The sequence below is a fragment of the Perissodus microlepis genome, chromosome 3 (genome assembly GCF_051167445.1).
Source record: "Perissodus microlepis isolate ML-2025 ecotype Zambia chromosome 3, ASM5116744v1, whole genome shotgun sequence".
Taxonomy (NCBI): domain Eukaryota; kingdom Metazoa; phylum Chordata; class Actinopteri; order Cichliformes; family Cichlidae; genus Perissodus; species Perissodus microlepis.
In genome coordinates, this window is record NC_140463.1 from 2,544,945 (window position 1) to 2,571,659 (window position 26,715).

General features: G+C 42.8%; 2 protein-coding genes across 2 annotated transcripts; one reads left to right on the top strand and one right to left on the bottom strand.

Annotated features, from left to right (window-relative positions):
• The first annotated feature begins 5,677 nt into the window (after positions 1–5,677).
• LOC146389417 (E3 ubiquitin-protein ligase TRIM21-like) lies at positions 5,678–9,456 on the top strand. Its single transcript, XM_084910964.1, has 2 exons — positions 5,678–5,825; positions 7,528–9,456. Exon 2 carries the CDS (start codon positions 7,537–7,539, stop codon positions 9,193–9,195), a length of 1,659 nt encoding a protein of 552 aa, XP_084767090.1. The 5' UTR covers positions 5,678–5,825; positions 7,528–7,536; the 3' UTR covers positions 9,196–9,456.
• Positions 9,457–15,105: 5,649 nt separating this feature from the next.
• On the bottom strand, positions 15,106–19,973 carry LOC146389418 (CST complex subunit CTC1-like; the record flags this gene model as incomplete). The annotated part of the gene is made up of 10 exons (XM_084914391.1): positions 15,106–15,271; positions 15,380–15,500; positions 16,773–16,929; positions 17,036–17,091; positions 17,297–17,459; positions 17,533–17,601; positions 17,878–18,013; positions 18,186–18,271; positions 18,385–18,431; positions 19,818–19,973. Coding segments are annotated over 10 exons (1,083 nt in total), but the record flags the coding sequence as incomplete, so codon positions are not given.
• Between the last annotated feature and the right edge of the window lie 6,742 nt (positions 19,974–26,715).

Here is a 26,715-nt window from a genome sequence, read left to right on the forward strand (position 1 = left end):
AATTGGGATACAGCCATTGTGTAGTTAGTGTGTAGTGTAGTCAGTAGTTTTGTTGTGTGTCAGAACAATGAGGCGACTGCTGAATGTTACAGGTGTTACAGCAGTGATACATCTGCTGCTGTCAGGCCTGCAGGTATCAGGCTGTTGTTCTCCTTCATCTCATAGTGGACAGAAATTATTTTTTGGAGCGGCACAAATAATTTGTGTGGCATCAGATTTGATGCAGAACAGCTGATTGTTCTGTAAATAGTTTGAAATGTTTGTGTAAAAAACACCTTGGCTGCATTTTTAGGTAAACAGCTGCAAAAAACTTTGTTTGCAAATCTCAGTTACTTTTTTGAAGAAGTAACTATATCATTAATTGCCCAGCATTGGTCTGCATTTCCTGCAGCACATTGACACCAATCATAAACTGATTAGGTTTGTTTTTGCATTACAACACTGCATGACTAACGTAATTCTGAATACTTTTATCATTACAGAATTTTCTTTTTCTTTCACTTGTCTTTTCAACAGAGATGTCTTCTTTAGTGATGTTTGGCAGCATAGATGGCTTCACTAGGAGGTAAGTTGTGTACCCAAAAAAACCCAAATATTATTACATCTTAGTATTATTTGTCATCTGCATGTTGAATTCTACACTTCACATACTTTGATCATATTGTGTATTCTGGTGGTTTTCACATTCTTGTCTTAGACTGTCACACTTTTTAATTGAATTATGTCATTGGCCTAGATTCTTCTTATTATTATTATTATTATTATTATTATTATTATTATTATTAGATCATTTAGCAGTTCTTAATGTGGTTGTGTTAATGAATTAAAAACAATGGTTCCCTCCTGTAGATTATGTACATTAATGCAACAACAGCACTGCACTTGAGTTTTTTCTGGATGGATCAGGAGATTCAGATTTGCTCACTTTGCCTTCATGTGAGCAAAGCTCCGTTAAATTTATTCTGAAGTTAGTCTCATGATTTTTAAACATGGAATCATCAGGATTTGTTCAGTGCTGTAATTTGCAAGTGTGTCAGTCTGTTGTTTGAATACTTATTTCAAAATCTCATGTGGTCCAGAGCCTGCTGAGGTGATGTTCACTGTGAGAGGATGTGGAAGCTTTCTTAGTGGGAAAAGCACAACCAGAGGTGCTGAAGCTCTTCAGATCAAACTGACATTATTGTTATTTCATCATGACTGGCTCCAGCTGAATTGCTGTTGGCTGTTCTTTGTCAGTCTGCGACTGACCTTTGAGAACTTTTCTGTATTTTTCAAATGTAGAATTGAGCGTCTATGGAGGGACGTTTGGACAGCTGTGACACATTTACTATGATGACAGCTTGGAGGAAGATGGATTTCTCATCATCTCAGATACTCTTCATCTCTTCTGTGCCCAGCACTCCTTCCTCCCAAGTCTCAAGGTGGATTTGTTCTCTGTTGTCTGGAATGATCCTCCCATTAGGACCGAGCGAACCAGCTGTGGGAACTGTGGATGCTGCAGCAGCCCATCAGAGAGCCACAGAGATCTGAGGAAAATGAGGCAGTTGAGTAATAAAGCAATGATTTTCTTTTCTTGACTCTTCTGTGTTTTGAAAATCATTTACACGTGCTTCTTGATGTCAGCAAATCCAAACTGAGGGCATTGATTGGGAGAGCTCAGGGCCATCATACCCACCCAGGTGTTTTGGAGTGTCCACTGAAGGCTGAAAATGTCGAATCTCTACACCTTGACATTGATCCCCTTGTGCCTTCATCTAGTTTTGGAAGAGACATTTCCTGGACCACACTCTCACATGCTCTGTACCTACATCACCATCCCTGATAGTCGCAGCTTGGCTCATCACAGGGTGAAGTTATAAGAACGTCTTATTTTACCAAGTCCTCTCTCAGGTTCCTAAATCATTGATGGCATTGAGATAGTTTTTTACAATAATCTCTTCTTCTGTACTATAAGAACCTCTCCTGCTTTATTGGTACTTTTCATTTACTTCCTGGTGCATTCTCGTCCCAAACAGATGCTGACAAGCTGACACAGTCACATGGAAGACGGAGAGAAATCTGACAAAACTGTTTGTAATGATTTCAGTGAACCTAATGTCTAACAATGACAAATGTATAAAATAAATAAAGATAAAAGTAACACGTCCTCTTTAGTTTTCTCTTTTACTAATACTCCATTGATCAGATGTGTGGCTGGATGAGGCTCCTAAACATGATGAAATGCCCACAGTGGGAGGCCTTTGTCATCACATGCTTGAACTCATCATATGTTTGCATATGCTGAACAGGCAGTGGGACTGTATTACTACATGCTGTAACTGTCGGGTAGCAAACTGCATGAACACCGTACTGAATATGACAGGTGTGGTTGAACCGCACGGACACTCTGAAGCTTCTCCTCTGGCAGGACAGGAGTGTGGCCTCGTCCTGTGAGCCGCTGTGAGGATGTACTTGGGGAAAGGTCACCGGCCTCAGGCTCTTTGCCTTTTTAAAGACAAAGCAGTCATTTAGATAGAAGATTGGACAGTGTTCACCTGTAACTGCACAAAGACAAATTAAAAATGTAATTACTGACCAACACTCACAGTGTAATCTACAGCTGTGGCCAAACATTTAGACAACAACAAGTGTTGCTTTTCACACAGTTTTAGATCTTTTTGTCAGATGTTTTCTGAAGGATAGAAACTTCTGTGTTTCTACAGCATGTGATTGATTGTATTTGCTCAGCTCTGAGTTCTAATTGTAGCTGATGAGAAATGACTGAACCATCCTAGTGACAGTTCTGGATCTTAGACTGTAGGATCCACAGGATCCACAGGACTGAAGAGTATCTGCTGCATTTACTCAAAGAGCTTCTGATGGTCCCGTTCAGCTCTTCCAGGTTCCCATCCCAGTGCTGAGGGAATGATCTGTATTCCTGACTGTGAGGAAGAGGCTGGGAACCCAGATTTCCATCCACAGATCACAGAAATCAGATTCACTCGATCTTCCTCATTAAGACTGACTTGTACAGTTTTATAAATCTAACAGCCTGAATTTGGAGACGTCTCAGGAGGAGGAGGGCACCAAATGCAGAGGTCAAAGAGGAGCTGAGGTATGTGTGTTTAACTGTGAGGTCACCAGGAGGATGAGCTGGTGATGAAGAGCAGCCTGTGTGTATATACAGGATAAAGTATTTAGTTTGTATTGAGCCCTGAGGAAGATGAAGGTACAACTTTGCTTTGGCCTTCCTCTGCTAACAGCTAACAGCTAACTAACCTCAGCCAGATGTTCTGCAGCTGTTTCTCTCACATTAGAAGTTTATAACGATGATGACCCCGAGCGTGTTTCTGCTGTTCTGATGGATCTCCACGGAGCGTCCTGACTCTGTGTCACATGTTAGCTTCATGTGGGTCAAAGGTCAAAGCTGCTGACTGTCAGGAAGCTTCAGAGAAGATCAGACAAAAACGAAACACAGAGCTGAAGCTGAAGCAGATCTACATGTGACTGTTGATGGTTTCAGATGTGGATCTCTGTGCTGTCCACACACAGATGCAGGCTAATATATACAAATAGAACAAGATAAAATACAAATACTATGAATACTATGAGACTAAATGTAAGTGTGAGGTAGATGGATGTGCAAAGGAGCTATGAGCTTGATATGAAAGATGACCTGATGTGCAAACATTACTGTTAAAACAGGTCAGCTGTTCAAGAGTCTGATAGCAGTGGGAAGAAGGAGTTGTTGAGTCTGGATGTTCTGGATTTTGAACTTCTGAACCTTCGTCCTGAGGGTAGAACTGTGAACAGTCCATGTTGGGGGGATGTGGGGTCTTTGAGGATGGAGGCTCTCAGACTTGCTGCTAACAGGTGAGTCTGTTACCTGGACTGGACTGAGTGAGCTGCTGTGTCACAGCTTCATCAGTGACACACTCAGCATGTGTGTGTGTGATATGTCATAGTGCTTGAAACACACATGAAAATATATTAAAGGTTGATTCTTTTTTTCTTTTGGTTTGTGGAACAAAAATCAGCAACGAAGAAACGCGAGCGTATAAGAAAGCTGTAGTGCCTTTCACTGTGCAAAACTTTTGTTAACATCCAATGGTGCAGAAGACTCACAATACTTGAAATGTGGAATTCCCTTGTATTCTTATTTACTCTATGATCCCTTCTGTATACTCTGTATGTATATATGTGTATATATGGTATATTTCAGCTCACATTCTGTAACTTCTGTCGGTGCTGTGCTATTAGAACCCACCCGAGGGATTAATAAAGTTTTATCTAATCTAATCTAAAAACTTGGTGTAGAAGTGCAACAAATGTAAGCCGGCTCATCTGATGGTGTGACGCTTGAAAAGGATTTGCGCACCTACATCATTATTTACGGTTTAAATTGTGCTGCCTTTAGGTGCACCTGGTAAATTCAGGAATCTCTACTCCAAACCACAGCAGGTTGTTTTAAAGGCTTTTCTGGGTTAATGTTGGTTTGTTGGCAGAAACATGTCTGTGATCGCTGTGTTGTTCTTTTTGATGCAGGATTTCATGTAACTCGGTGCTAAAATCATAACAATGAAGTTTAACAGTTCTAGTGCTCATGCGTCAGCTAGCATGCAGCCTGTTTCAGTTGCTCCTGCTTTTACTCTTTACTCTAATGTTTTCTTACTTATTTCTTTGTCCTTTACTGAGTGTGTTCATCTGTTTAAAAGCTTTCTTTTCAAACATGTGGATCAAGAGTTTTTGTTCTGCTGTTACTTTCCCTGAGGAATGGGACCGCAGCACAGCAGCTACACACCAGAGATCAGCTGAGCCGCCTGATGCTGGTGTTGCAGATTAACTGGTGTCTCAGATTAACTGGAGACGGTCAAACAGATGTGTGACAGACTTTAAGGAGCTGCTGCCGACAAACCAGCAAATAAACACTGAATATTTCATGTGTGACATTTGTGAGGTTGCCTTAAACACAGTCCGTCAGTCTTTTTGCTCTTGAACAATGAAATATTAAAAACTGTCTCGAGTTTATTTGGTGATGTTCTCGTGCACGAGGCGAAAACAGCAAACAAACGTCACAGTAAATCTTTCCAGCTGATGTTAGGCATCCTCCACCTGCTGAATCCACTTCAGCCTCTTCCTGCTCATGTTCCTGTTTAGAGGCACAGTCGGCCTGTACAATGGAGAAAACTGAACACAGGAATATTTGGATTTCCTTCTTTTTCTCTGCTCATGTTCAACTTGTCTGATTCAAGCTGGGAATATTTATTAGAAATAAAGTGAATAATATTATTTTATTATCACGTTGATGCAGCACATGGTTCAGTTAGCTTTGTATAAACACGTGTTAGAAATGTTCTTCAATCAGCTCTTTTTACTCTCATTTCACAGTCAGGACTTTTTTACTGTTTTACTTTTACTTGAGTAAAGAAGTTGAATTAGTACTTGGAGTATTTTTAACAGCAGTACTTCTACTTCAGTACACACTGTGTACTTTTACCACCTGTGTCTGAGACCTCCTTCAGGGCCCACCTGAAGCTCTCAGTCTGCTGTGGAAAAAGGAAATCCAGGTGAGTTTCTCCTGATCACCTGAGGCCGTCATTACTGTGTGAACCCACACACCACTCCTCACTCCTCCCACCGGCTGCACACAGTCACTGAGTACAGACCGGCTGATTCCTGTAAAGGGAGAGGCAGGAAGAGGCGGAGCAACAGCTGAAAAACAAGAAGCTCAACGTCATTTTGCAGAAGTGAAAGTGTGAGAGAGCAGCAGCAGAGCTGCAGTCGAGTCCTGTTTGTCTCTGAAAGAAGATTCACTGGAGTCCATCAGGTTCCTCTCAGCAACAGTGGTGAGTGCAGCTGATCACACTTCCTGCTTCTACACAAATCTTCACTCTGTTCACTCCATCAGGGCTCTAGAGCGCCACCTCATTTCTCCATGGTGCCACTTAGGCTACGTCCACACTCGCCCGGATAGATTTGAAAACAGCGCTCCGCGTCCACACTAGTGTTTTCAGTCGTTTTCACAGAGTTGTGCGTCCACATTAAGACGGCTGAAAACGCTTACGTTCCAGTCCTGCGTGTGCGTGAAACGCAAGACGATTCGACCTGTCTCATTTCTGTCTGCCGTTTATTTACTTTCCGGCTGTTTGAAACGTCGCGGCAAAAGGACGAGGAAAAGCACCGAGTTTTAAAATGGACTAACGATGAGGTGGAGTTGTTGCTGCGAGTAACACAAAAGTACAAAGTTGCAAAAGCGAGAGAGAATTAAAGAATTTGAAGAAAAGCTCTGTGGAGCACGTGCAGACTGATATTAGTCTTTAATAGGGCTGTCAAAACTGCTGCTGTATAATGCCTTTGTTTAATTGGTCACATGACTGCATCACATGACTAACATGCATCATCGTTTTAGAAAGTCTCTGTTTTCACTGTTCACACTGTGACACAAACGCACCGTCTCCAAATGTTTCGTTTTCAAAATGTTTTCCTTGGAGAAAACGCCGTCTCAGTGTGGACGGGAGGCCAAAGCGGAGAGAAAACGCCGTCTCAGTGTGGACGGGAGGCCAAAGCGGAGAGAAAACGCCGTCTCAGTGTGGACGGGAGGCCAAAGCAGAGAGAAAACGCCGTCTCAGTGTGGACGGGAGGCCAAAGCGGAGAGAAAACGCCGTCTCAGTGTGGACGGGAGGCCAAAGCGGAGAGAAAACGCCGTCTCAGTGTGGACGGGAGGCCAAAGTGGAGAGAAAACGCCGTCTCAGTGTGGACGGGAGGCCAAAGTGGAGAGAAAACAGTGCTTTTTCAAACGAAAACGCATTAGTGTGGACGTAGCCTAAACAAATAGGTCACACCGGTACGATCAGCCATTCAAGCAAAAACAAAAGAAAATCTCTGCAACTCTGAAAGTCTCCGTGTGGTCAACAACACATTATGCCCATATCGTTGGCTAAACCAATCAGAGAGAGGGCAGGGCCTCTCTGATTGGCCGTGGTCCAGATATTCCTGCAGGCCTACGTGTGTACGTTTGAAAGTGCAGGAGGTGAGCGGCCTGATAGGAGTGGATGTAGCTGTGGGTAATGAGAAAAGAGGAAAAGAACGATTGATAACTTTTTCGTTGTGATGCCTGCGGTGAAGATGCTCTCTATCAGTCCTCTGCAGGCCTGGGTGAGAGGGTGGTGGTTCATGCCAGCTTTCCTGAGCAGCTGAATGAAATAAAGCCTTTGCTGGGCTTTTTTCACAGTTGCTGTAGTGTTGAGAGTCCAGCACAGGTCTGATGTAACCTGCAGTCCCAGGAATCTGTGGCTGTTTGCCCTCTCCACCTCCGTCCCTTTGACGATAAGAGGCTGCAGGGGAGGGAGTTCTTCCAAAAGTGCAGTATTCATTCCTTGGTCCGTGTTGAGGATGAGGTGAAGAAGCTTCTGTGATGAAAAGAAACTTAAAGAAGTCCAGACGCTTTTCTCTCCAAGCTCCTCAGACTACTGACGCTTGTTTCTCTCTGTTTAAAAATGAAATTTAAAGTGAATTTTGAATCAAATGTTTCTTTTCTTTCTCCCTCAGAGTGCAGACATGTCTGCTGCCAGCAATCTGCCATCTGAAGATCAGTTTCTGTGCTCCATCTGTCTGGATGTGTTCACTGATCCAGTCTCTACACCATGTGGACACAACTTCTGCAAAACCTGCATCAGTCAGCACTGGGACCTGAATCAGAGCTGTCAGTGTCCCATGTGTAAAGAGACTTTCTACACTCGACCTCAGCTGAGGGTCAACACTTTGTTCTCTGAGATGGTTGCTCAGTTCAGACGTGAAGCTCAGCAGAAAGCCAGCAGCAGCAGCTCAGAGCAACAAGCTGCCAAACCAGGAGAAGTTCCCTGTGACGTCTGCACTGGAACCAGACTGAAGGCCCTGAAGTCCTGCCTGGTGTGTCAGACCTCCTACTGTCAGACTCACCTGGAGCCTCATCTGACACTGAAAGGCCTGAAAAGACATCAGCTGGTTGATGCTGTGGAGAACCTGGAAGGCAGGATGTGCACGAAGCACGATAAACTCCTGGAGCTGTTCTGTAAGACCGACCAGACATGTGTCTGCATGCTCTGCTCTGTTTTAGACCACAAGAACCACGAGTTTGTTCCTCTGAGAGAAGAATATGAAGGAAAGAAGGCAGAGCTGGAGAAGACAGAGGCTGAGATTCAGCAGATGATCCAGAAGAGACGACTGAAGATTCAGGAGATCACAGAGTCGGTGAAGATGAGTAAAGATGCTGCAGACAGACAGAAAGCAGAAGGTGTTCAGGTCTTCACGGCTCTGATGGAGTCTGTTGAGAGACGCATGAAGGAGCTCATGAAGGAGATCGAAGACAAACAGGAAGCTACAGAGAAACAGGCTGAAGGTCTCATCAAAGATCTGGAACAGGAAATCTCTGAGCTGATGGAGAGAAGCTCTGAGGTGGAGCAGCTCTCACGCTCTGAAGACCACCTCCACCTCCTCCAAAGCTTCTCCTCTCTGAAAGCTGCTCCACCCAGCAAGGACTGGACAGAGGTCAGAGTTCATCCACCATCATATGAGGGGACTGTGGGGAGAGCTGTGGCTCAGCTGGAGGAGACAGTCTGGAAACCCATGAAGAAGAAGCTGTTTGAGGCTGAGCTGCAGAGGGTCCAGCAGCATGAGGTGGATGTGACTCTGGATCCTGATACAGCTCATCCTGATCTCATCCTGTCTGATGATGGAAAACAAGTTTATCATAGTGATGTGAGGAAGAATCTTCCAGACAACCCAGAGAGATTTTCTTACTGTGTTGATGTTTTAGGAGAGCAGAGTTTCTCTTCAGGCAGATTTTACTTTGAGGTTCAGGTTAAAGGAAAGACTGAGTGGGATTTAGGAGTGGCCACAGAGTCGATCAACAGGAAGGGAAACATCACAGCGAGTCCTCAGGATGGTTTCTGGACTGTGTGGCTGAGAAATGGAAATGAGTACGAAGCTCTTGCTGGTCCTTCAGTCCGTCTCTGTCTTCATCCTGGTCCTGAGAAGGTGGGGGTGTTTGTGGATTATGAGGAGGGTCTGGTCTCCTTTTATGATGTAGGTGCTGCAGCTCTGATCTACTCCTTTACTGGCTGCTCCTTCACTCACAAACTCCACCCATCCTTCAGTCCCTGTCCTAATTATGGAGGTAAAAACTCTGCACCTCTGATCATCTGTCCTGTCAATCAAACTGATCAACGACTGATTTAATTGGATGAATGATTGATTTTTCTTGAAGGGAACAAATGAACATATTGAGTGTAAATCCTCTACAGTCTCCATGTTTCTATAGAATCTGATCATCAGGACTCTGATTCACACTTTGATTCTCATGGAGTTTGATTTGAACAGAAGAAAAGTTGAATCAGGAAATGTTCCCACTGATGGAGACTCGAGCTGAAGAGCAAATATCAGAGAATAAATGTCCAAAAGCTTCATTTACAATAAAGTTTGTTCAATGCTTTGAGTGAATCCAGACTCATGTGTGGCTGTTATACGGAGCATCAGAGTCCAGCTGAGTTATGTTGGATACAAACTGCTTATTTTGGCTCTGTGAGGAGTTTTGTTCACTGAAAACTGATGAGACGGATAATATTCAAAGAACTCTGTAGAGATTCATGCATCCATGTTCTCCACCTGCAGGTGTGGAGGAGAAAGGTGGAGCACAGACTGCTGCATCCTTCCAGTCACATCATTTTGATGATTATATTTCCATGTTGTGATGATTTAAAGACAAACAGAGTTGAACGGCTGCAGTCACAGCATGAAGACGATGCTGAAGCTGAGCTGTCAGTGAACATGTTTCACTGTGATTTGATTTGAAGAATAGAAAGTGTGTGTGGCTGCTGACAGCTGCAGTCTCTGTTACGGTGTGTTCGCACCGAACGCGATGGACGCGAATAGTGCGTCAGGTTTACATGTAAAGTCAATGGAAAAGCGCGATGACCCGCGTTTGCGGCTCCCGCAAAAATTTGGAAGCAGATTTGCGTCGCGAAAACGCCGAAACGCCTGAAACGTGCGTCAGTCTAGCACGTTTGGAGCGTTTGACTCACGAAAAAACCACGCGCGTCTACCGCTCGAGTTGGAAAACTCCAGCGTCAAATCGCACCGCGACAACCAATCAGGAGCCTGGTGACGTGGCTGTGACCTAGGTCAAAGGGGCAGATCCAGCCAAAGCCCTTCATACTTCAATGGAGGGAAGGCTAATCAATGTAGCAAACAACCCGGAGCTGTACGACACCAGCTGCTTTCTGTACCGAGACAGGAATATAAAGGACGAGCTTGGAGGAAGATATGTGAAGAGATCGGGCAACCTGGTAAGTTCATTCATTTCTCCTAAGTTTTCTCTAAAGTTTTCGCTGACCCGGGGAAGCCGCACAAAAGCTAGCAAGCCACCGCTATTTTCCCACTGACTACAAATACCGTTCTGCTGTTATGCATGTTGTCATATAGGAATATATTTTGTTTATTAATAAACAGCACACAGTGGTCCCGCTGTTCATCCGCCACTGCCTCGCTTTTTTTTTGCACCGTACAGCATTGCATTCTGCAGCCTGATTGACAAATCTCCTCCGTGTCGTGTCTCCTGCGCTTGCCAAATTTATCACGTTTGGTTTTGATAACCATCACGTCCAATAGAAAAAACAGCACAAAAACACCCATAACTATGAGCCTCATTCGGAAATAGACACCTGCACCGTGAGGGGAAAAAGGCGCACGAAAGTGGCAGGCAGATGAAGACAAACCGCGGCATAATAATACTTTTACGTTTATCTACAAAGGTTTGCACTTTGAGACTCGATTGTGAGAACTGTGACCAATGTTCATGTGTGTGGGGAAAACAGTGTATAAAGTACGTGGCCAGGGGCTAGTTATTCTGAGAACCCCTGCTGCAATAAATGAGGGACCACTGTATATACTTTCTCTGATTATATTCAACATGTTAACATTTAATACTGTATTGATAGAGCCAACTGATTCTGCAGCAGAGCATCCCCTGTTGCTTCTCCTGGCTCCCCAGTCCCTGAGCTCCTGCTGCTGCACCCACAGGTATGTACAGCAGCACTGATACCTTTTTACTCGGTGGGATTGCCTTGTGATCACCTTTACTAAATATCTACAACCAATCTGATTATATCCTGTTTTGTTTTTTTTCGATGTTGAAATTAAAATCTAGTAGCAGCCTTCTCATTTCTTTGTGTTTTGTGCTGTTTTACAGGCCCACAGAGGAGGACGGCTCCGAGGCAGATGAGGGACGGGTCCCAGGACGGTCCATCGGTGGTGGAGCTGGCCATCCTGGAGTCCCTGAAGAGGCCACACCAGTCTCCAATGGAGCATTTCCTCCTCAGCCTTGTTCCTGCTCTGGAGAGCAGCTGGTCCTTTTTATTCCTGTCTCTCTGTAAATACTTATATTTGATATATTTATGTTTAATGTTTTTCTGTTTGAGAATTTTAATATTATTTCAAATAAATTTTTATAATGACTAATGTCTCAGTTCTACTACACAGCAAATGTTGGCACACGACTTGACACATGTAGAATTTATTTCATGTTATACTAATGACAAAATATACTAATACAGTGGGATGCAAAAGTTTGGGCAACCTTGTTAATAGACATTATTTTCCTGTATAAATCGTTGGTTGTTACAATAAAAAATGTCAGTTAAATATATCATACAGGAGACTCACACAGTGATACTTGAGAAGTGAAAAGAAGTTTACTGGATTTACAGAAAGTGTGCAATAATTGTTTAAACAAAATCAAGCAGGTGCATAAATTTGGGCACCACAAAAAAAGAAATGGAATAAATATTTAGTGTATATCAATGTGTGTGTCTCCTATATGATATATGGGTGCCTTTGTCTGGACGTGCTTCCCATCCAGAGCTCCACAGCACAGAGGAAAGTTCCAGAGCTCCTGGAATCCCTCTGTGATGGACCGCCAGTCTCCAGGTGAAGGCACAGCCATGAAGTCGTCCACTAGACAGTCCCAGATGGCCGTCGCTACCTGGGGGGTGATCTGGCTCACCGTGGACACACCGACTCTGTAACTGAATGCTTGGTCCTGAAGGAGTCCCCGGTGACAAGGAACCTGGACAAAATTGTTCAAAATCAGTATTATGTGTACTGCAGTTACAAAATACATTATTCAAATTCCAAAATACTTTTGTGATGTCAGATTTAAATCACAAAACTTAAATCTTACATAAAACATTTTGTAATTACAAGGATAATTACAAAATGTATATTAGATAATATCTAAAACAGTTGTGTTTTGTTTTAACTTTAACATATCATAATTTGATTGGTAGCAACTTTTACCCCTACAGTGAGCCAATCACTCATGATTCCTAAACATGTCAATCAGGTAGGAATGAAGTAAGACATTAATAGAAATAAAGAGTTGTATGTTGACATGTAGCCCTTTCCTTGCTTAAATCATTAATATTTTTGAAAAATTAATCTGTGATAAGACAGCTTATCAAGATAGAACCATGTAACTAAAGATGAACCAAACTGTTCAGTTTTATCTAACTGTTTTAATAAAGGCTGGTGACCCCTGTTATAGAGTCTGACAGCTGCAGGGATTATATACAAATATTCAACTATCCCAGAATTAAACCAGGTCTAAATAAAAAGGAGTGAGTATCACTACAAAGGATAACTCAGTGGTCCTAATGCTACAGTTTGATATCAGCAAACACCGAGCGCATACATTGATGTGACACCACAGCCATGCTATCATTCAAACACTGATAACAGCATAAATCGAATTAAATCGGGACTTGACGAGAGCTTCTGAGCATCACTAGAAATATTATAAACAGTCGTCTCCGTACCACAGTTTGCTGTCAGTAAACACCGACAGCATTCACTGTTAGCATAGCACATCCATGTTAGCAGTGTATAAATGGATGGTTTAGCATATATTAGCACAGGTATCAATAAAGGACTACCGTATTAAATACTTTTACTAACCTCAGGCAGACGGACAGGCGCTCTGCAGGTGGGATTGAGCGCCTGTAATTGGTGTCTAGGTGGGCGATGCTGGGACCGACACGGGAAAGCAGGTCCTCAAACTGGCCGGTGATATCGCTGGAATCGGCCGTCATCCAGGCGCAGCTCCTGGAGCAAATGGTGAAACTCACCAAACTGCTCAGGCCTCTGGAGGACCTGATGGACCCAGGTACGGCGAGGACGTCTTTTACGCCGCTGCTCTGCTCTCCACAGTACATAGAGAAGGGAGACTCTCTCTTCAAGCGCTAGCTCGACAGCTGCCATCTAGCAAACATACCGGTCTGGCACAACTTCCTCCCACATTCCTCCCACATTTCCGGTTCACGCGACGTGCTATGGATTTTTTTTGGAAACACGTTGAGGCGCGAATGAGCACGCGTCAAATTAGGGGCGTTTGGGGCGTTTTGTTCGCGTCCATCGCGTTCGGTGTGAACACACCGTTAGTCTGCATGTTCAACACACACACAACTTTCCCCCTGAGGCAACGATCCAGCAACAACACAAAGAACAGCTGCAGACACACACACAAACTGTTAAAGAACACTTTACTGTTTAAGGCAGAATTCCTCAGTAACAATGATTTGAGGTCTCTACCAGTGTCTACAGTGGTTTTAGCTCAACTCTATACTATATAATCTATTGTCACCTTACCTTATCTTGACCTTTGACCTATGTCCTTGTTCGCCTTGATCTTCCTTCAGTAAACGTGAAATTTCTTTCACCTTTGAACTTAAAGCTTAAATCAAACCTTTGTTAAAAACCTTCTTACCAACTTGTAATTCCAACTTTCTGCATTAAACATGTATCTTATCATATAAACACTCGATCACTGAGAGAACTGTAACTTTAGGCAGAACCAAATGAAGCAGCTAACCTCGTCAAACTCACAGCGACAGTAACTGACAGTGAATTATTTTAATCTTCTTCATTGTATTTGTTACAAACATTTGATTTTCCTTTAATTGCGGGACTTTGGTTTAGTTAAATCCGATGTATTAACCGACCTTTGAGGTGAAGTGCAGCTGCGAAGAACGCTACGGCAGGCAATGAGGTGCGTTTAATGTCACTCTGTTAATTTGAGCGTCCATAAATTGAATATCTTATTTTTTCTTACTTTATTATTGCTAATTTATTGGAGAATTAGGCCATTTAATTAAGATAGATTTTATGTTGTTGGTTGTAAAGATCTGGATGGATATTTTATTTTATTCTGTGTTTCTATTTTCAGTTTTACTTTTCAAGACTTGGTGAATTGCCTTTTTCTACTTTTTGTTTGTTTTGTTAAAATTAGCAGCAGTGAGAAGTGTTACTGTCGGTCTTGAATATATTTGATGTAGCCCATACAATTAAGGTCAGTGTCATGTTTTTAGTTGTTAGTCTGATGAAGAATCTTTTACTTTTCTCCAAAAGTTGGTTCTGTTTATCTGGACATAGTGTTTCTCAGTTCCAGCTGAATGCAGGTTTCCCCAGTCTTATACGTGTCAGGAGCATCAGCACAGCTGAAATGCAGTTTTTCTAAGCACCGCGTCTCTGTGGCTTTTAAACCCCAAAACACGCTAAAACAAAAATCGGTCCACCCAAGGATCGGGTCCCCCGGTGTAGTTTCCACTGTGACAGACTGTGGGCTTCCTCAGAGTGAGGCTGAGAGCGGCAGGCCCAGGTGGAGTCTGACCCGTGGCCCTTCAAATAAAGCTGAAAAAGGCCAATATATGATATTAAATATAAAATATAATTAAAAAAACAACATCAGAATGAACAACGAGCTGCTGTTAAGAACTCCCGACGTCCATCCAAGGCCCGATTGTCTTACAGATAAAGACAAAGTCAAAGTTTCACTTTAAACACTGTTTCCATGACAACAACCACCGTATGTGGAGAAGAACCCGACACCAAAAACTGAAGCGGTGAAAAAGTTTTGTTGCAGATAAACTATTAACTTTATGTTATTCATCTTCAGCTCATACCATCATTAAAGCATGTTAGAACACACATGTGATGATGACAGCTCCGCCCCTTTCGTGTGAGGTTAAACCCAGAGAGCTTCGTGTGTCCTCTGACCCTGATCACCTGCGTTAGGGTCAGTGAAGGTGAGATACCATGTGACAGGAGGAACAATAAAGTTTTATTTGTACGAACACGTAGAACAGATGAAGTCAGAACGAAGCAGGTGGAGCTCAGTCAGGGTGGAGGTGCAGACAGGTGAGCTGAAGGGGAGGAGCCAGTCTGGTCAGGAACTCTCTGTCTCCTCGAGTGAACCTCCTCACCTCTGAAACACACACACACACACACACACACACGACTCTGAAGGTTGCAGTCAGGTTGGTCAGGGTGGTGAGGGTGGTGAGGGTGGTGAGGGTGGTGAGGGTGGGGTTACCTTCTGGTCTCTGGTTGGTGTGTTTCCTGCAGGTGAGGCTGAGCGGCCGAATCATGACATCACTGCTGCACAGACACAACAGGAAGTGGAGGAGGAAGTCGTCAGCGTCCCCGTCACACACCTGAGACAGACACAGAGGTTATGTCTCTGCAGACTCACGGCTCGGCCCTGTGGAAACGTCCTGCAGGACGCCTGTTTCTCTCTGTGGTGGCCCCCCCACAGCGTCCCCACCGTGCTTCAAGTGTGGACGCTGTTCTTTGGGTTGTAGCTGCATCTTCTTCTCGTTTCACCTCCTCTGACCACAGGACGTTTCAGTCTGCAGGTCTTTGTCCCGGTCGTCCTCAGCAGTGTGGCTGAAGGTGTCTGCAGACGTGGAGCTCTGTGAGCTCACAGCGCGTCCCTGTGCAGCCTGTAGAGTCTTTGAAGTCTTTGCTCTGACAGGCTTGTTCTGTGCTGGGCGGCTCTTTGACTTTCTTCAGGTTTCCCTTCCTGACACTCTGATAACCTCAGATATCCACAACGTGAATCCTCACAAACATCTGTTTCTCTCTTTTCACTCAAACCTTCTGACGTTTTCACACCGACTGTAAATATGAAGAAAACCCTCAGTTTGAACTCGAGTCTACAAACTGATCTTTGCAAAGTAAATAACAAATAACAGAAATGAGTTCAAACCATAAATGGAAATAAGTGCTCATTAATCATAAAGAGTCTCGTGTCACAGTTTATGGAGTTAAAACGTGTTCTTGTTATTTGAAACAGGACGTCTCAGTTTAGACTCCACGTTTGTGTTTTTATAAACTGTTACTGTTTGATACTAATCTCACTTTCTTATCATTAGAATTATTTTCTGCATAAAGGACAAATATTAATATCCAGTTAACACAGCTCCACCTGTGGGTGGAGGGGCCCTGTGGGTTCTCCTGGTGTGACCCGAGTCCTAAATGCCTCTCGCTGCCCTGCCCCTCCCCTGTGGTCTCCACCCTCCGTGTGGGAGGTGTGGTGTTGCAGTGAACATGGAGCTGGTCAGCCCTGATTACCCTCAGAACTACACCACCTGCTGCTTCTTCAGGTCGAGTGGGTGGAGTCAGGGGCACGACCTGAGTCTCGCTGAAACACACGGCTGTAAGGCCCCTCCCTCCTGTTCACGTGAGCCCAGCGTGGGTCCGTCACACCTACAGACTTTTAAAGGTGGAAGTGGCCACGCCCCCAAACCAGTTCAGCAGTAGAGTGTGAGCAGACGGAGCTGTTACCAGGATGTAAACAGGATGTGCCCTTTCACAGTTAAAGCCTCATCTTAAATTTTTAAAGATAAAATAAAGTTTAAAGACGACGATGAGCACGTGACTCACCTGTGACAGGTAAACATATACACCTGACAGGTGCTACTGACCTGGCTCTGCCCACGAGGGAAGACTCTGATGTGACCTCTGACCCTGAGAGCTCTCTGAAGCCCCTCCCACTGAGCATCAGCCAATCCCAGCAGAGCACGAACCAGAGCAGCTGAGAACCAGACGTGAGCCTCACCTGTCCCGTCATCAATCACCAGCCTGATGGAAGAGCAGAGCGACACGGTTTGATCATGTGACTGTCACCTGACTGATCCAGGTGATTAACACGTATCAGCAGGTGAGCTCAACAGGAAGCTGCTCTTACTTTGCTTTGGACTGAAACACTGACGAGGTCGAGTGACACTGAGAGCTGCTGCAGCCCTGAGAGAGAGAGAGCAACAGGTAAACACACACACACCTGAAATCGTGAGCAGTTTCCTCCAAAACGACACTTTACTTACGTGCACCAACACTAACACACCACCAACACGCTAACAACACATGAAGCACTCTGAGTACTTTCACTGCACCCGAGAAACTGCAACTAAACACATCCTGTACACACTGTGTGTATTTTATGCAGTACCTGTGTGTACACGCTGCCACACAGCGAGCAGCTCCACTGCAGTTGCAGGAACAGGAAACACACCACGTGACCTTTGACCTGCCCCACAGCGCACCTCTGCTTGCTGCTCAGAGCCCACTCACCCAGGTGCATGATGGGAGCAGGAGGAGGAGGCTGGGCCGAGCTGATAGAAACCAAACAAACAAATAAACAACAGCACGACAAACACGTGAACCAGACTTTACCTGTAAACTTACCTGGTGTCTCCCAGGGAGACCACAGTTATGGAGCTGACAGGTAAGTACGTGCAGTACACACTTCCTGTCCTGAAACACACACACAGGTAAACCGCACAGGTACGTAACCATCGGCGTAACTTTGTATTGAACATTGGGGGGGTCAAGATCTCTGCCTAAATAAATAAATCTGGGTACATTCCAGATGATCAAACAACTATTTTGCTGGTAACACCTGAAACGAGTAAAGAAAATCAGCAGCCTATTAATGCAAGATAATCCATAACTTTATTGGGGGTGACATTGTTGGACATGAGTCCAAACAAAGAGTCCAAACATTTATAAGCCTGTCTATGTGTGTCTCACCTGGACAGCCTCCTCTGGAAACCAGACAACAGCAGAGTGTTACCCGGCAACAGGCCAGGTGGGTAGGGGGTGTGGCTTAAGTCCAAGTACACCTGCAGACTCCTCCCAGCTTGGTCACAAAGAGTGAGACGCGCACCTGCACACACACATTCAGCTAACAGTCAGACCTGAGACTCATACCTGAAGCACTGATGCCTGCAGGTCCTCTAGTGTCCAGCAGAGGCAGCAGTGAGTCGCCCCCATAGACCCCCATGTTAAAACTTCACAGCAGCAAAAGCCTGATACACAAACCACCTGTGTGTTTGTACCTGAGTGTGTGTGTCCAGAGTGGGCAGTCCTGTTGTTCACACTGATCCTTTCAGACACCACACCCTGAAAACACACCAGCTCTGAGCTGAAACACACACACACACACACACACACACCAGTAAGAGTTTAAAGCAGGCTGCAGCTGCAGTTCCTCAGATGGCCACAGGGGGGCGACTCAGTGAGGGACGAGCAGTTTACCTGCAGTCTAAGACCTCTGAGACGGACAAGACTGTGGGTGGGACGGCCTGAAAACACAGAGAGGAGAGATGGAAATGTGACGTCATTCTGGGGTAAAACCGCAAAGGATTGTGGGTACGAGTGGCAAGCGGTACTAGCGCACGCAGGCTTTCACACGAAAACAGTCACACAGTAATAAAAAGAAACACAAAGAATGGCAAGAAGCTGTTGTATTATTAAGTCTTCTGTTGTAGTTATTACGTAATTTATCATACCATAATTGTTGATGTAGGTTACAAATAAGTCTTATATTGATTTCAATTGAATTCGTTGCTATGCTGCTTTGTTCACTGTGGCTTTGCGGGCTAATGTTTGTTGTGTTTTGTAGGAAAACCAGCCGACAAAATGCAGGAATGTGATCCAGACTGGGCCCCTCTATCAGCCTGGGTCAGACCGAGTTTAAAGCTGCTACCACAGCAAGATTTGATTGGTGAGGAGAGACAGCGAGATCAAAACAGCCACGAAACGTCCGCATACATGTGCCCAAGGGTTGTATTGAAGCAAGCAAGTGATGAATAACTGTTTTCCACTATGTTGTTAGCAATGTTTTTTTTCTTTTTGCATTGTTGTTTTTCACCAAAGCAGCTAATAAAGCTGATGGATTTTTACAATTTTGCGTCTTTCCTGTAAGATTCTATAACAGAATGAAACAATGATGCCAGTTATAAATAAAGACAATAAAGTGAATGAATTATGAAACACTCATTTTATTTCTATTAGATCTGAAAATGTTACAAAGAAAAAATATTTAACAACAGCTAAATAATAGGCAAACATGGGGTTAATATAAGGGGTTAATATAAGGATATTTGGCATGCAGCCAGGAGGCAGCCTGGGATCGAACCACTGACCTTCTGATTAGTGGCTGACCTGCTCTGCCACCCCAGCCACAGCTGTGAAATGGAATCCTCCAAATCACCAAAGTAAACTGGACCTGGGCTTGTTGCAGGATCTGAAGTTACTAAACATGTTGTGAGTGTATGCACTCACACTTAGGACCATAAAATAATAAATATGTGCGTGATGAAAGTTGGGCAGCAGGCTAACGTGCTTACTCCACTCTGCATGCTCCTGTGGGTCTGACACTTTCACTCCTTTGATTTTATTGCTCATATTTTTTTCTTTGCCTTGTCGTCACTTCTGTCTTCGTACGGAGCTGCCGTGTTCTCCGTCGTTTTGTACAGAACTGTTTTTGGGCAAATAAAATGCAAGTAGGGATTAAAACAGCAGAATTGATGATTACTGGTGCTGGAAATGCTAACGCCTGATGCAGTGTTTTGATTTTGTTGCCACTTGTACCCACAATGCAATGCATGAAAGTCACATGGTCTGTCAATCTCTATAAAAAAGGTTTAAGGGTCCTGGAGGAAGACGGGGAGCAAACCGAGTGTTACCTGTCTGCAGGTGGGCAGCAGCAGTGGGCGTGTCAGGGTGTGGAATCTCCAACCACGTCTGACTTGTAGGGTTGACTCAGCGTGGAGATCCACCCCACTGCGCCCAGAAACTCCACAGCCAATCAAAACACTGGGATCCTGATTGACAGACACATGGACCAATCAGCTGCAAGGATTCAGGTCATATCAACTCCCCACAAACAGGAATGTTGGGTGTCATCTGCATAGCAGTAAAAATGTAAGCTGTGTTTTGATGATGCTGCCAAAAGCAAGCATGTATAATGTTGTGAAGAGAAAAGTTATTAGAAAGGCAAATGAAGTCACACTCAGATATCTAATTTTTACATGCGCATGGGCGGTCAGTCCGATCTGCTCTGCTGTCAAAGTGCGCACAACAGATGTGACAGAAAAACCGCGCAGGGCTCTCAGCGCATTCTTTATTTATACTCCAAGTGAGCTTTCAAGGAAGTGGGAGTGGTATGTTCAGTATACAAAAACGTTTCCATAATAGGAGAAACCTTTAGCTTGTCTGTTGAAATAGGAGATAGCTTGGTATGTATAGAAACTTAAACATTTCCTTAAAAGGAGAGTGAGAGAGGGGGGTGACCGTTAACTCAGGATGTAGTATGTATGTCACCGCATTCCTCTACACATCTGGTTCCACTTTCCTTTCCTGTGGTGGTTCCAACTCACAAGCTCTCCTATCTTAAATGAAGCTACAACTAAACAATAATCACAAAACTAAAAAATCTCTTATCATTCCCTCCTGTTTGTAGCGATTTTAAGCAAATACATCAATGTGTTTCAGACACAGACCCTACATTGTGAGTGCTTTCGGTCTGGTCGTCATAAAATGTGTATCATTCAAACATAATCATTCATCACATTAGTTTCATACTCATCGTCTTCTCCTTCTTCCTCGTCTGGCACAGTGACATATGCAACAAGAGATTGAGATATCATTCTTGATACCATTCCTCTTACACAGGGGGTAATGCATGTAGTAAAGATACAAAACATAATAAGTATTAGGCCAATAAACATTAAAACCTTAAACATCAGTGTTCTCCATGAGCCGCTCATAAACCAATTCCACCAATTACTTTGTGCATTTGCCCAATCAGTTACCTGTGCCTGTTGAACGTTTCTAAGTAATTGTAGAGCATTTGTCATATTGTCAGAATGCACATTGTCTGGAATATATGTACAACAAGTTATATTAAACAAAACACAGTCCGCGCTTTTCTGCCAAGATCATGTCCAGGGCAACTCTGTGTTGCATAACAGTTATTCCTATGGCATCAATTTCCTGATTTTGCTCTTTGTTGATGCTGGTCGATGCATTTAAAAACAGCCCAAAACTATAGTCCAATAGTCAGGAGGTCGCTGTGGTTTAGGACAATTCCTGAATATTGATAACCTAAACTGGCAAAGCTTGCTGCGCATGTCACTTGAATCATGTTCATAAGTCTGCCATATAATGTAGCATGCTGTGTTGTAGCAGGCATGCGTGAGCATATATAACAATCTTTGTCTTCTTTGCGATTATATATGTATCTATACCAGGCGTTGTTCATCCAGGGATGGATGTGGTCCTGTGTCACTTCAGCCAGGTGTGAGTTGTCATATGTCCATGCTCTTCTATGCAAGTTGGCTTCTTGATCCTTTAAGTGCATCAGGGTCCATGCTGTAAGCAGCAGGGCCAAGGTGGTAAACAGAATAATCTTCATGATGACCAGACACACCGATTTACTCTGGTGAGTAGACTACAGGCGAGAAGTAGAAGGCGGGATATACCCAATCAGCCCTCCCTTCACCTGTAGATCACCAAAGAGTCGGGGTGGTGGTGTCTTTAGGTTGTGCTGTCACTCACTTCCACTTTTTGCAATGGCTCTGGTGGATCCAAGAGGGCCTCTCAGCGATTTTGCAAGCTGTTGGTGTCGTTAGGAGTACTTGGTATGGACCTTCACCTGGTTTTAATCTGCAAGAGACTTGAGAAGCGTCGCACGGCAGTTCAAAACAATATCCCTATTTTCTACTAGTTTTGCCATTCTTTCTACTAAAGTTGTCTTTCTAACAGATTTATCTATTGGTTCACTTTCATCAATTCATGCATCTTTTCACTGAGGTCTGATTCAAACTATCTTACTTCTGATTCTTTCCAAAAATAATTTCACATGTAACAATTTATATATGTGTGTTTTCTATTTTTGTTTACCTCTTTGTTGTGATCTGGTGGACATCTCTAAACACCATCATGAGTTCAGGCTTCAATTTCAACCCAATTATACTCCTCTGGGCTTCACCTTCCCACTGGCCCCTGTACCCTTCTCAAAGTGTCCTTTGTTGTCTTAAATCTCCAGCAAACACAATCTGTTTCTTCTCTGTTTCTTCTCTGTTTCTTCCTTTTAGATTAAGTCCCAGCCAGGCAAAATATCACATTCAGTGCCTTTAAACAGTTATGTCACACTGTTCTTACCAGCCTGCTGTTAATTCTTCAAGTCCACGATATTCTGTTGGTCTTCATCAGGAGATTGACTGTCCTTTGAGCTTCTTCTCAGGATCGGGACAAGTGGGAGGTCAAGCTGTAAAATTTTAAGCCAAACTTTGGCTTGTTTTCTCCCAATTATGTTAATCTATGGTTTTGCTGCTATGCTCAAAATTCTAGGTTGAGAAAAGTCCACCTTTATTTATTTGTGACCTATATTGACACACTAAACCATACCATTAATATCATTTTCATTTCTTTTCTTAAAGCCTCCATTTGCTTCATCTGGCTAGAGTCTGTCTCTTCTGTTTTTCTCTCTGGGTGCTCACTCCTTATATGGGCATGCAAAGTTCCTGTCACACACACACTTCCTGTTACTCTCTTTTGTGTTTCTACAGGCTAATCAAACTCATTTTGTATTTACAATCTACAAACCCTCTGTAATTCTACTAACTTTTAATCTAAAATGTAACGTCATTCACACAATAATTTCATAATCCTCTCACACACACTGCCTTTTAAATAAACTAAACCCTTTGCATTTTTATCTATTTCAGACATTTTCTGAGTCTCTGTTTTATGGTGCCGTTAGTTCTCTCTACTAACCCTGCACTCCATAGATGATAAGCACAGTGATTTCTTATGCTGAATCCTAGTGCTTCAGAGACCTTACTGATCACATCATTGACAAAATGTGTCCCATTGTCTGATCTTATCAGAGAAGGGATACCATATGTTGGAATAAAATGATTACATAAACATTTTGCAATGAAGATTGCCTCTGCTTTCACTGGATATATCTCTGGTCAGTTTGAAAACACATCTATGATCACTAAGGCATATTTTAATCCTTGACATTCATTCAATTCAATAAAATCCATGTGGATGGTGTGGAGAACTGGCCTCTCTTAGGTCTTAAGTTTCCTTGTGAGTTGTGTTTTTGACAGAATAGGCATGTTCTTACAAATTTTTCGCTGAAGTTTCAAAATTTATAGTGTAAAAGTATTATTTATCTATACTATATTTCCCTCCTGTTGACACATGTATTACTTCGTGTGTCACTACAGCCACTGTCCTGTGTAACGACTCTGGTAATATTGGTTTTCCATCACAGACCATTAAGTCATCTTTCAGTTGTGCTCCACATTTCAGCCACTTGTTCTGTTCAGTGATTGTTGCAGCTTTTTGTTCGGTTTTTAGTACATCAAGTGGTATTTGTGTACAATGTTCGGATGTTAGAAGCGTTATCGTTTGTTGTGCAGCCTGCTTTGCTGTTTGATCTGCAAAATTATTTCCTTTTGTGACAATAAAATTGTCTTTTTGATGTGCTGCACATTTACAAAGTGCCAATTGTTTTGGCAAGCTGATCACTTCCAATAAGATTTTTAATAAGCTGCCGTGTTGCACGGGGTTATCCGTAGAGGTGACCATACCTCTGTTATGCCAAATTTTTGCAAAGTGGTGCACTGCTGAAAAAACAAACTGGCTGCCATTGTACATATTTATATTTTGGCCTGCGTGCAATTCATATGCACATATGACTGCATACGTGCAGCTGACTCTTTCACTGCCTCTGCTGCGGCTGCATAGCCTTGCATATGCAGGCAGGCCTGACGCTACAGAGTCTAATTTACACGAGTCTAAATTTCACCAGGAATGTTAACGAGCGTTGTTTTTCTCCAAATGCCTGTGTTATCACAGCTTTCATATAACCTGCTCCTCTATCTACACGTAAGTAGAAAGGCTTATCATAGGCAGGCAGTGCTAAAACTGTATCTGTCTGTAATGCCTATTTTTAAATAACTGAATGCTTCTTCTTTCTTCTCTATAGATGCAACATTACATTTTCACTTAATGCATTTTTAGATAATTTCTAGTTTTTCAAAGAATCCACCCATCTCACACATCTTACACATGTCAAACTTTGAAGTTAGGGTTTTTATATATATATATTTTAAACTTTGAATTGCTCACAGTTCTAAAACTAGGCATTTGTAAATCATATGCCTAATCACTATGTGTCACTGTGATCCACAAGTATGGTCACAAATTCGCTTCCAAATCAACAAAATAAAATAATCAAACAAAACAGGAAACATACATGAGTCAGGACACAAAAGAAAAATGCTGCTACTGAAACAGAGCAGAAGTGTGAGGGAAAAACTGAGCTCACAGACAGCTGCATGTGTTGGCTTTTATGCAGCTTCTGCTCTTAAAACAAATAAATAAAAATAAAAGAAAATGTGTAACATGCTCATCAACTTAGCGGTGTCCACATATTTAATTCAGCTTCTCAATCCTGTAGCTTTAGCTGTTGTCTACAGGGTTTGGCTTATTAGTTGTTATTATAGGTGTGCTCTATATCTCAGTAATGTTTTATCCAGGATAAATGACAGATGTTTAAGCAGGTCAAGTGCCTCTATGCACGTAATTAGTTTAGATAGTTTCTTTATTTTCTTCATCTCATGTGTCATTATACTGAGTTTGAGCAAACCTTAAGCTTGATGCAGATTACTTCATAACAATCGTCCACCTCACATCATAACTGACTAGGTTGCTTCTCATTATTAATATTATGTCATTATTAATATTATCATCTTTTTCTTTCTATATAATAACAATAGTATATTACAATATTTTATTAGTGTATACCACTATACTACTACTGAGCCAATTTAATAGTTAGGATCATCTTACTCAGCAAACAGATAATTTAGAATTCATCCAATCTGTACAAATTTGCTTTTCTCTGAACAGGTTTGTGCCTACTTCTTAGACTGGTCTTCTGTTTGTCTCATCTCAGATCCAACCTTCAGTCACATTCATTCTCTCTGTTGCGTGGCGAACCAAGCAATTTATTATTATATATTTTATATTTTATTTTGTATCCATCAAGGGCTTCGGGTGATCTGCAGTTTCACCCTTTCCCAAGCTGGAGACATTCACCTTTTCACACACTTTCCTTGGCTGAACAATGAATCAGCCTTAATGTACCTTATGCATCTCTCTATTTTATTTAAAAGGTTTTCGTGTGAATTATTTCCTTTTATTGATTTTATACATTCTGGGCATGATTGTCATGCCAACTATGTTTCATTGTTAATATCAGCTTACAGGTTGTTATCCTTCCTATTATTAGTTTCAATACATTAAAAATAAGTTCTAATGTAATTTTGTCTTTGTTTATTTTATTTTTGTACTTCTTATATTTATATCTATTCGGTGGGGTCTGTTTCCAACCTTTTTAAACTACTTTAAACTATTTTGATCTCTGGTTTTCACTTAATAAGGGTTTTATTAGTCACTGCACTGTAGTGTGACCTGATGCTGATTTTACTATTAGAGTATCTTCTGAGAATTGTACTTCCTGTGGTCTTCTGTTCAAAACGGTTTTACATACTCCTGTATCACATAACATCTGCACTGGTTTGCTATTAACATATACTGTCAGTGTAGGTTTGCCTTTTACTTCAGACACTAATTGATAGACAGTAAATACTTCTGCGTCACTTTTGTCATTTTCATTTGGCTTTTTCTCATTTAGTCATTCATTTGAATATTGCCGTTTGTCTGTTTTATGTCTGCAATCTCTGGCGAAATGCTCTTCCTTGCCACAATTCCAGCACGTATTATCTCTTTCTTCACTTCTTTCGCGTAAGTCTGTCTGTCCTACGTATCTCTGGCCCTTTCCTCTAAATCCTCCTCTGTCCCTGTCTGTTACCTCTCCACCTTCTCCACCTTCCCCTGCGGGATGGCCGTATCTGGGGTTTAGTACTGCTATCATGGGAAAAATGCCGGGAGGACCAGGTGGATCAACATCACCTCCCATATCTCGTCCGTAGCGATCTTTTCCTATTTTTTTTTTTTTTTTTTCTGTGGATTTTCACCTAGTGCTATTTTATCTAACATGTTTTGTGCCTCTGCATAAGGACCAGGTTGAGGTCTGAACGGATCACAGGATTGTTTAAGGGGGGTCGCAGCAGCGGAAGTGGGGGCTGGTTTCACAGCAGCAGAAGTGGGGGTCGGCCTCGCAGCAGCGAGTGGAGCATATGGTGGGGGGTCTAATACCTCTGCCTTTTCTTTCTTCTTTTCTTGTTTCTTTTGTTTATTCTCACATCGTCTATCTGCCTCTCTCTTCCATGCTTGGAAATATTCTAATTCTTACGTGCGTTTTCCTTCTTTCTTTATTTTGTCTCTCCTATTTCTTTCAGTAATGCTTCTTTAAGTTGTATTAATGCAGATGGGCTACATTCTCATTTAGTCTTTTTAGAATTTCTCCATCTTTGCACACTGATTTGTCCGGCGCCTGGACACTTTTTTCCTAACCACTGTTCGTCAACAGTAAACTTAGTGGGCTGATTACCCATTAAAACAGAACTGCAGAGCCTTCTCTGGTATTAGACTTAAAGA

Bases quoted from the DNA above. Each gene is read 5' to 3' on its own strand.
- LOC146389417 (XM_084910964.1), top strand. From the start codon at position 7,537: ATGTCTGCTGCCAGCAATCTGCCATCTGAAGATCAGTTTCTGTGCTCC.